General features: G+C 34.0%; 1 protein-coding gene across 1 annotated transcript in view; it reads left to right on the forward strand.

Annotated features, from left to right (window-relative positions):
• The window catches only part of LOC118751650 (uncharacterized protein DDB_G0292186-like), a gene marked incomplete at its 5' end in the record, with an annotated part of 34,853 nt that extends 24,814 nt beyond the window's left edge, over window positions 1–10,039 (forward strand). Inside the window, 2 exon segments of the mRNA XM_036486464.1 lie at window positions 7,882–8,299; window positions 9,558–10,039. Coding sequence (XP_036342357.1) covers window positions 7,882–8,048 — 167 coding nt within the window.
• Window positions 10,040–11,947: the final 1,908 nt, after the last annotated feature.

The raw sequence follows: 11,947 nt of genomic DNA on the forward strand, positions 1-11,947 counted from the left end.
TGGTGATAATCAAACAATTTCTAACATGTTCGCTCAGTTTTTTAAATCCAATTATTCCACTAACTCCCAAGCATACTTTGACTATCCTTTTAAACTAAGTCCAATTAACTCAATACATAACCCTATAATATCTCCCGATGATGTTTTAGTTTACCTGAAGTCCTTAAAGCAGTCTTTTAGTTATGGTCCTGACCAGATCCCCACTTGTTTTCTTAGAAATTGTGCTGATTATCTCTACGAGCCGTTAACAGCCTTATTTAATTTGTCTCTTAAAGAGGGCGTTTTTCCAACTGTATGGAAGGAATCGTTCATAACCCCCTTACATAAAAGCGGTAGCAGGTCTTCAGTGGAGAACTACCGGGGCATAGCTAAGCTTTCTGCAATTCCTAAATTATTTGAAGCAATTATAACAAATCGGTTGACGCATTCTATCACTTCAAGCATTTCATACAGTCAACATGGATTTTGCAAGGGCAAATCAACTTCTACAAATTTACTTGAATTAACATCCTATATCTCAAAAGCATTTAGTGAGAGCAAAACTGTTGATGTTATATATACTGATTTCAGTAAAGCATTTGACAAAGTGTGCCACTCGTTGCTCATCTATAAACTTGATCTTCTTGGTCTTCCACCTAATTTTCTACGTTGGATCTCTTCATACCTCTATGATAGATCACAAAGGGTATTGTTTAAAAATACTATCTCTGACGTCATTGATGTTACTTCAGGAGTCCCTCAGGGTAGCCACCTAGGCCCGATTCTGTTCTTGCTTTTTATAAACGATATTTCTACAGATATAAAATTCTCCAAAATTTTAATGTATGCAGATGATGTAAAACTTTATAAATCGTACGTTTCAATTGAAGAAAAGTCTTTGCTACAATCAGACTTAAACAGCATGGCTTACTGGTGTAAAGTAAATCTTATGCCTCTAAATCTTAAGAAATGTAAAGTAATGTGCTTCTCGCGAAGAGCTGTTCTGCCAGTTTCTTATATAATAGGTAACCATAACCTGGAACAGGTATACAATTTTGTGGACCTTGGTATCACAATGGATCCTAAGCTTAATTTTAGTCTTCACATTAATGTGACAGTCAACAAGGCTAAAGGTGTACTTGCATTTGTGAAACGATGGTCAAAAGAATTTAGTGACCCGTATATCACTAAAACCCTGTTTACAACATTAGTTAGGCCGATTCTGGAATACGGCTCGGTGGTTTCGAATCCAAGGTATCAAATTTACTCAGACAAGATAGAATCAATTCAAAAACAATTCCTACTTTTTGCTTTAAGAAATTTCCGATGGGATTCTCAATATAGTCTTCCACCTTATACGAGTCGCTTAAAACTTATTAACCTTCCTACACTTGCCAGTCGCAGGGAAATGCTTGGTATAATTTTTATGGTTAAATTACTGACAGGCTCAATTTCAAGTCCGTCTCTTCTGGCTGATGTAAGCTTTAATGTTCCGTCACGCGTATCAAGACACTTTTGTCCCATATTTCTGAAAGCTTGTAAAACCAATTTTGAATTGCACGACCCACTCCGTTGCTTATGCCAGGATTTTAACTCTCATTCCAGCACGTTTGATATATCAGATCCGCTTTTCAGCATTAAGAAAGCGATACTCTCCTCTCTCAATAAGTGAATTATTGACATAAATACATAAAATCAGCTGATGAATTTAGTTCTGTAGCTGAACAGTTTTAGATCTCGACACTTAACAAACTCCTGCCTATTCGTGACTCGGCACAAAAAATTTAAAATATTGGTTCCGTACGTCATGCGGACTGCGCCCCTCGTGCGGATGGGCGGGAATGGAGGGTAAAAACCGTTGGGATATTATTATTATTATAAGTCATCAGAATGAGAAAATAAATCGACTAAGCGGTGACTGTCTGTTGAGATATCTTAAAGATACTTGGTATGTGTACTTATTTTCAGCGTAGGACGGATGGTATTGAAAATGGCCAAATCAGACAGCAACCACACCTACCTACGGTAAATGTATGAGAAATACGAAAACTCCGATTTCTAAGTAACTACTGAAGCTTACACACTCAAAATTGACATTTACAGGTCTATTCTGCGCTGGTAACATACATTTTGTAACCGGTAATTAAACTGTCTGTCAATTTTTAAACCTTTTTCGCATTCTGTGCGCTCTTGTAACCGGTAAATTTGGTTACCATCTCATGAGCTGGTAACAAAATATTGCCCCGTGAAATATGCAATACAAGAATTTCCACAAATCTCCATAGCTGAATTGCTGAATATTTTCACTGCATTACCAACGTACCTAGAATCGCGGTGACAAGAAGTAGTAACATTTTTTGGTTATACAATTTTCCGGTCACAAAATCTTCGGTAACGGGCAGAATAGACCTGTTACAATAATGTTTAGACGAAAAATAAGAATATTACAAATTTTTGGAAAATGGGCGTAGTAACGCCCACTTATGATTACATGTGCATATCTTGGTAAGCGTTTCACCGATTTCTCCCAAACTTAGCACAGTTGGTACAACATACCAAACAGATGAAAATTTTTAGAATCGGAAAATAACCACGCCGACATTCCATATAACGGTTATTTAGAGAACAACGAAATCTTCGATAAATCAGTTAATACAAATTATCAAGTGAAGTCATATGGAGACACCAAGGATCAAACTCAAATTACCACCGTTAAATCAACCACCAAAACCAATGGGTCTATGTTTTACGGTGACTAAACATAGTAAAAATACAATTGTAAGGCACTTAAGTTGGTTAGGTGAAATAATTCGGTGTATATTGGATTTCTGTGGACCAATGTTACTCCTTAATTTTTAAATTGCCACCAACTATACTATACAGATTCAAGGACGATTCACCCTCGAACCAAAGCATTGTTGCCGCAAGGATCTCTTCGCGGACATAACGCTATTCTTAGGATGTCGACCACAAAACCAAACGTGAACGTGAATTGTTGTTGGGCGGGACGAAGTTCATCTGGTCTGCTAATGGAAGATAATCATTTACAGTATTAGAGCGCTTAAAAGGTTATTTTTATGCACAGTAGTTATGATACGGGAAGGGACGTAACCGCAGCATTTTCGAGTTTAGAATAACTAAGCTCTTGCCAACAGGTACAATTGAAAACCAGAGCCTCTCTCGACGAACGAAATTTCTTTCTTTCCAACAAACCACATTACGCATATAACTACACATTTTTGAAATGCAATACTTTATAGAATTTTATGGCTTATAATTAAGGGTTGCAAATATATAGTTAAATCACAAAAAAAACTAAACTAATTTAAAACAAGTAAGAAAGTCTAAGTTCGGGCGGAGCCGAACATTAAATACCCGGCGCAAGTATTAAATATATATTTTTTCACCTTTCCGAAACCTTCCGCTAGATGGTAAGCCGGGGTGTATCAATTTTGAGTAAATTAGCGTCCTTCAATTTCGAAATATTGAAGTTTCAAGCCTTTTTGAAATTTACCGTTATATGAGAAGCGGCCGTTATTTTAGTCCGATTTCAATAATTTTCAACGTTTTGCTTATATGTGGCAAGCACAATAACCACACCGAGTTTGGTACAAATTGGTAGAACGGTTACCGATATACATATATGTGATCATAAGTGGGCGGTGCCACGCCCATTTTTCCAAAATTTTACCATAAACGTATTTCCTGGTAAAGAATTGTTGCAAGCATCAATTTGGATAAATTAGCTTTAATTTTACTGTTTTATCGAAGATTTCGCATTTCTCTAAATTACCGTTATATGGGATGCGGGCGTGGTTATTGTCCGATTTTAAAAAGTTTCGGCGATTTTTTATGCTGTACCAAGGCCAACAACTGTGCCAAGTTTGGAAGAAATTGGTGCAGCGGTTACCAAGATATACACATATAACCATAAGTGGGCGTGGCTACGTCCATTTTCCAAAAATTTATAATGTTCTTATTTCTCGTCTAAAACTTATTATAAATATCAATTTTGAGTGAATTATCTTCTTTAGTTACTAAAATATCGCAGTTTTCGTATTTCTGGAAATTACTGTTATATGGGAAGTGGGCGTGGTTAAAGTCCGATTTCGCCCATTTTCAATACCAACCTCCCTTGGATTAAGGGAAACCTACATACCAAATTTCGTTGAGATATCTCAATTTTTGCTCGAGTTATCGTGTACACGGACGGACGGACAGACGGACAGACGGACGGACAGACAGACATGGCTTAATCGATTTCTTTTTTCATCCTGATCATTTATGTATACATTTGTCTATATCTATTTCGATTCGTTTTGGCTGTTACAAACAACCGTTATGTGAACAAAATTAATATACCCTTGTGCACAAGTGCGCTCGGGTATAAAAATGTACGTGAATACTATAACTTGTATGCAGTTTTATAATCAAAATTTGATTTTGACGATTTGTGATGCCCAAAAACAAATCAATCATACACGCTGGTGCACCGGATGTGCAAACATGCATCGCTTACAAATAATTAAAAAAAATAAAAAATACAAACCTAAATTGCAAATGCATGTTGACACCAAATGTGTTTACATCGCTCAATGTAGTCAATCTGAAATGGGCATATGACAGCGCATAAAACTACAAAACATTCGTCACAGCGAAAGCAATTAGATACAGAAAGCGTCACCACCACACAAAATGTCAATAAAGTTCAAATCTAGCACTATATACTAATTTTATACAATTCTGCATGTTTTTCTATATACATATGCATATACCTACATATGTATGTGCATATGTTTTCACTGCATGAGGTGAGAAATATGCAAAGTTTTCAGCGGCAATAAATTAAAATATTGATTAGGATATGCACTGGGCTTGATCGTGGAAAAAAGTTTGTAACTGGAACTATTTGAAAAAAACCAACCAACAAGTGACTTTGGAACTATTTTGTTTATATTGAAAAAAATGCTCGCAGTGGCTGACCTTCAAAATTATTAACAATCTTATTATTTTCATAATATGCTTTCTTAATAAAGATTTTTTTTAAAGAACCACTGAAACTGAAGAATTATCAAATTATGTAATTAGTTAAGTGCTTATATATAACTATCGGGCGGGATGTAATGAAGAGAAGGGTGTCCAAGGCGGGGTTAAGAACCTGCCTTAGGGTTCATGCACTATTCCTTCGTGCCTAAACCTCTGGTGAATACTGTTCACTAACCCAGCAAACACAGTTTCAAAAGTTTGAGAAAAATGTGTTGTGATTGTAACAATAAATTGACTTCAAGACGAATATATTAGAAATTACTTTAGTGGATTTGTCTCTTTTATGTATGTATGTATGTTTGTATGTATATACAACGTACATTGTACATCGTGAAGAAAAAATAGATATGAAATTCATATTTCCTATAATAAGTTTTATTTCCAAATTTGAAGTACAATTGATAAATAACCTTTGAAATTGATTTGGGAATTAACCATATTCTCAAATAGAGATCAAATTCTCCTTTTTATTGAGAAAGCCGAGAATTTTTAAGACAATATCAAATCATTTTCAAACGTTTGATATTTGAGAAAGTGTTTTGATTTCAAATCCTTCTAAAATGTATATCAAACATAATTGTTTGCTGGGTACGTATTATCTTGATATTTGTATGTGTCATCTTCTACTTGCAAGTAAGCTCTGCAGATTAGAGAATCAGTCTCGTATAGTGTTTTCTTAATGTATATAAGTATCTATATTGGGGTGGTCGAAAATAAGTCAATAAGTAATAAGACTCCCCATATAAAATTCAGAGAAAGCTGAGTATACATTTTTCGGTATAGAACAATCCTAGGAAGTGAGAGCTTACAGATTCCGACTTTACTTTTTCACATGCATTTTTGGAGCACCCTAATCTACACATACATGCAAATTATATGTATGTATATAGTTATACTTTCTCCAGTGCATCGCGTTGTAAGTTTATTTGTTTTAGTATCTATATCTGTTTTTTATGAATAAGGCCATAAGTAAACAAAAGAGTTTATTCCAAACGTTCAGAATGAATAAATAAATGCAGTCATATTGCTCTGAAATCCCACAATTATTTACTAAACGAAATCGGAAAAATCCGTATATCTCAGATATTTTTTTTGCATAATTAAGGTCTGCAATAGCTCTACTTAAAGAGAGAAAAATATAGTTTGTTTAAGATACAGCAATATGTATGGGTTTAATACAAGTATAGAATGTAACTTAAATTTGAAGTAATTTTTCATTCGTTTTTATAGCAAAGGAGGATTCTACGTTTAATTCTAAGAAAATTTTCCGAAGAAACAATGGGTATAAAATCAACTTGGAGTTAGGTTTCGAATAAAATGTGAAAATTTTCACTGCTGCGGCCTTTGGGGAAAATTTTAAGAAAAAGATAAGTGCATAATGGATTTCTCGTACCGAAAATTAACTTATAGCATGTCTTTATACAAAATTCAAGCACTTCTTTACGACTCTACAGCAAAATCCTATGAAACCTAATTTCGCAATGTGGCATACTCAAAATTGATCTTAGACCCATTGTTTCTTCGGCACATTTTCTTGGAATTACACGTAAAATATTTCTGTACTATACGCGCATTGTCGAAAAAGTCTCTCATATCTACAAATTTACCGAAATCGTTTTGTAGATGTGATGTGGAGTAAAATTATGTATAAGTATTAAAAATTAAAAGGACGATTTTTAAGTTTTTCCCCCGTTAACCAATTCAAGCGCTGAGTAACAAACTTTGTAGCTGGTGTTTAATGTAAAAAGGAGAACAAATTATCTGATGAAATGCCAGTAAGTATTCCATAATAAAAAATATATAAAAAATGTTCTTCAAGATCTTGGGCTTTAATAAACGCTTAAGCTAGTTTATGCAATAAGTAGATGGTTTTAAATTCTTTTAGGCCTTTTAGATGAGTAATCCAATGACCTTCGAATTTCAAACGATTTTCCACGCATATGTATATGTATTAAGTTAACTATTTTAATGTTAATTTTTTACTGAAATATGTGTTTTGAATTTTTTGGGAGATTTTCGTGGGAAAAACCTTTAAGATGTGGTTAATTGGGGGATGTTTTACTGATATTCGTGCATAATTTAACAGAAAATGTCTGGCATGGCCAATTGGGTCTAAACTTTTTTTTACACCTCCTGAAAGCTTACTTGGAGGAAATTTTGTGTCATGCACAGAAGCATAATATTTGTATTCTAAATTTAACCCGATTTTAAAAGCTGATACACACACCTTGGAAAGACAAGTTAAGTACTATGAATACTTTTAAGACCATATTTATCTAAATTATCACCGTCGACAAGCGAACTCAAAGAACTCAATTTCTACTCGCATAGATTAAATTTTACTCGCCATAAATTCGAAAAAATTTTAAGTTTTACGACGCGTCAAGAACCAACATTTTTATGACCTCAAAGTATCTTTAAACCATGAAGGGGGCATTTCAAAAACTTGTTTTATCATATGCAACCCGATCCGGCCTAATGCAAGCAGATGCGTGTTATTTGGATATATGACATTTTTATTCCTTCGATATAGGTACATATATTCATTACGTGCATTTGTGGCAATATGAAATTCATTCCCATTTGAAGGCTCTTAACAACGCGCGTCTGAATTTTCCGCTCTACTTAATACGCGCTCACTTCCTATTTGGGCTGCTTTTTAAAAAACATATACATATACCAGTACACAAATAAGCTTTTCACAGAGTAGCGCACCATTTTATACATATATACATATAAATAGGCACATTACATACTTCTTTACTCTCTTACTTTTCGATTTTTTGCTAAGTATATCTAGTATAAGCACATATACGGCAACTCCTTTTATTTGTTTTTTTTTTTTTTACTTTGCAGGCACGTTGTACAAAATCGGCGATGTACTGCCACAGGATACCGGAAATTGCCTGCAATGTGTGTGCATAGATGGCTCGACGAGCGATGACATGCCGCGCGTCACCTGCAGTCCGCACAATTGTCCGCCGCTAGTGCTGCCAGATCTCTTCGATGCGACAGGATATTAAGCAGCACGACAGATGACTGCAAAAATCAACCAATAATAACAACTACATACACAAGTCAGCTCATTCGATGCATCGCTGGGAATTCACTCAAACACACGCACACATCAACACACACATACACACAATGGACAAAGGCGAAAAATTCTATATGAGTGCATCACTACCGATGATAGTGGCAGTATCAATAACGATGCGTTTCGCTGGCAGATAGCTCATCAACTATAGCAACTGATGTCGTTGAATGTTGAAAGGTAAATTGCTTATAACATCAGACAGCGCGTGATTCATTGACATTTTGACCATATCCGGGGGGGAGGGGTACGCTAATCGGGGACGTATTAGATATTAGCGCATAACAAAATCGTCAGCTATCAGCAGTTGCATTTTCCACCGCTGTTAAGTCAGCTTTAAATGTCATATTTCGTTCTGTGTAGAGTTGCATAAACTGATATTCATGAAGCAGGCACACCAGGGCGTATACGAGCCCTGCAGCTGGCGCTTATATAACTTAGAAATGGTAGTACATATATACTGAACTGGGGCAAATTTACTCATATTTATTTATAGCAGTTGATTAGAAGTTTGTTTTTACTTTGTTTATTATTTATTTCCAGCAATGTTGTTGTTGTGTTGGTTTTCGTTGATAATTTTGAAATACACCCACATGTTTGCGATGTTGTGTGATTTTATGCTTTCACGCTTTGCTGATTTTGAAAATTATATACTCAAGGTTAACTAACCATGATGTGGGTAAGCCCACGCCCTTACAAAACTACACAGCGTGCGTATTTGTGAACACACAGATAAATATTTACAATTGTTATTGTGTTAATACCAATGAATTTGAATTACTTTTCATAACCATAAATGAGTGAGCAGAGCATAATTATGGATAGAGGTTTGGTCACTAAATGGCTAATTTTCACTAGAAGGAAGAGTAGTAATAAAGTTGTGGAATTTTATTTCAAATTTGAAATGTTGTAGAGTTTGTCCAAAAAAGTTATGAATTATGAAAACTTCACAGTACATGTGAGGCCTTGAGGGCCAGAGTAGCCTAAATGAAATTTAAATAAAAATGCTGGTACAGCTTGAAATGCATTAACAGCATCGAATCGGTAATACCTAGAAAATAAAATTTCATCACCTGTCTAGGTGCAAGTAAGTTTCAGTAAAAGACAGTGGTTGTTACTTCAGAAATATTTATTTAAGGATGCGATATCTTCTTAAACTTTTCTCATTTGACAACTCAACTTGAATTATTAAACAGGAGGCAAAATTATCCAAGGATATTCATGAGCTTACTTAAGCCTCTCTCTATTGATACCCATATTAATATATTTTTTTATATTGTTTAATAATTTTATTTTGAATAAAATAAAAATATTTTTGAAATAAAAATCTCTTAAACGTCTTTGGATTTCGCATTGTGAATTGCAAAATATTCGTATTTGAAATATATGTTTCTGCACTGTAAATTTAAATATCTTCCTTTACTTTATTTACTTTCAGCTAACAAATCAATAATCTTCGGTCAAACCAAAAAGTACCGTCAAGGCATATCCCCCAACAAATCAAACTTTCAAAGAAACATCACGTTAAACGTATTCTTACACAAACCTTTATATACTAAATATGTATGCTGGCGAAATAAAATTAAAAAAAAAAAAACACACAAACCATATTCCTTCCAAACAATCTTGCACACAACTTCAGACAGCAAAAAAAGTCACCTTATTGTAAGTGTTTAACTAGCATATATGAAAGAACGAATTAAAATCAATGATAAAGTGAAAGAAATCAATTGATAAAATGAAACTAATAACATTGTAAGGGAAATCTCAAATTTTGAATTGATGCCAAAAAAAAATGCCCAAGCACATAAACTTAATTTTAGGTCGTAGATTCCAACAATCTGAATAAGAAATATAGCAAATTAAAGGTAAAGAAATTCGTCGCCATAAACGAAATTTACTTCATTTTTCGACAAGTTTAGCGGCTTCTGAGAAGTTTATTAATAATTCCAGATTTTTTAACGGAAAAGGAACAAATCAAATTTTGGGAGGGAAAAAATTTAAAAAACTAAATTTTTTTTATTTCTTTCATTTTCATTAACAAAATCCTACTAACGAAGAAAATCGATGAATAAATAAAAAGTTTGAGTAGGTCTAAATTTTTTTTGTAAGAAATGTTAGCAGAAAAGAATATTAGATACTCATACGCCATACTCGTGTATTTGAAGTTAGCATACAAAATGAGGCAAAAAAGATAAGATTCTGGTGTGAGTAGCTCATGAATCGTTCTTTCAAGCTATGCCAAAAAGAAGTACTTTCACAGAATTCACAAGGAAAGAAAGTTCTACAATAAAAACGGTATAAAACATCGGCCATCTAAAAATAGATTTGTGGGACTCAGAGGGTTGTACAACCGCCACCATCTTGGAAAGAAGGGTGAAAGGGTTTCTCGAATATTACATCGATTCCGTTCATTTTTTTTCGAAAAAAAAAACTTAACAACATTTTTGCTGGTTGAAAAAAAAACATTTTTTGTTTACGACTCTTTTCTAACGTCATTAATAATAATAATAAATTGTCGCTTACACATATGTTAGTGTTTGGCCGAGCTTCTCCTCCGACTTGTGGCGTGCGCCTTTTTGTTGTCACACAACGGGCAGGGACCTACAGTTTTACGCCGACTCCGAACGGCGATTGTATTTTTATGAGAAGCTGTTTTTCATGGCAGAAATACACTCGGAGAAAAAACCTTCTTTAAATTTTTTTTTTTGCGGTGTTGCTTTGATCAGGGCTTGAACTACACCACATAACATCATTATTTTGCATATTAATACAAAAATGAGTGTTAATTTTTTTACCACTTTTCGGCAGTGTATTTCCGCGCGATTCCTCATTCTCAAATCTTCCGAGAGAGCGCTAGGTTTATACAACTCATTTGAAAAAAATAGCAACAAAGTAGAACCATATGAAAACTAGAACCGTCCGAAAAAATGAACGGTGTCGATATAAATTGTGAAAAAGCTTTACACCATTCTTTCCAAGATGGCGGCAATTCCATAACTACCTGAGTATCGCAAATCTGTTTTTAACATCTCCTAAACCTACTCAACCATAACCCAAAGATGCAAACCAAAAATGGACAGAGTTTTGCTAATTTCACTAAACTATTTAATGTTTGAAAAAAATAAAAATTAAAGCTGTTCTCAGTTGCTTTTCCATAGCTCTAGAGTTCCTAAAAAGGAAAAAAAAGTTCTTCAAATAAGCCGAAAAAGAGTTTAAAATGTCCAAAAAAATATTTGCATTTTTCTGAAAACAATTTTTCCTTTGTAGGAGTGCTCTCTCAGAACAATCTTCATTTGTATTTTTATTTTTTTAACATTAAACCCCTGCAGCTTTTTTGAAAAGGAGTTCTTCCGGCCTAATTTTACAGAACTATCCTCTTTTCCTTTTCAGGATATGTAGAACAAATTAAAAAATTACAAAACATCTGCTCTTTTTTTAAATTTTTCCCTGTTAAATTTTTACTTTTTTTAATGTTTATAAAAAAAATCTGGAACGATTAATAAATTTCTCAGAATCGACTATTTTATATTGAGAAAAATACTGTATCTAAAAAAGTATACTGATCCGTAACCTACGATCCAAAATTAATAGCGTTTTCTCTTCTCGAAAAAAATGTCAACATTTTAAAGAAAGAGCACCGCAATATGCATGTGAAGATGCTGAGAAAAGAACACGAAAGCTTGACAGCGCTGGCGGAGGGGCAACATTATTTCGAGAAAAGAAAACGCTATAAGTTTATGTGAGTCGGCATCTTTTGGTGCCATTTTAGCATCTCTACAACGTAAAAAAATAAATAAAATTAAAAAGTGAATGTGTTATATAGTA

This window comes from Rhagoletis pomonella, unplaced genomic scaffold (genome assembly GCF_013731165.1).
Source record: "Rhagoletis pomonella isolate Grant_MI unplaced genomic scaffold, Rhpom_1.0 Rhpom_scaffold_00882, whole genome shotgun sequence".
Classification (NCBI taxonomy): Eukaryota; Metazoa; Arthropoda; class Insecta; order Diptera; family Tephritidae; genus Rhagoletis; species Rhagoletis pomonella.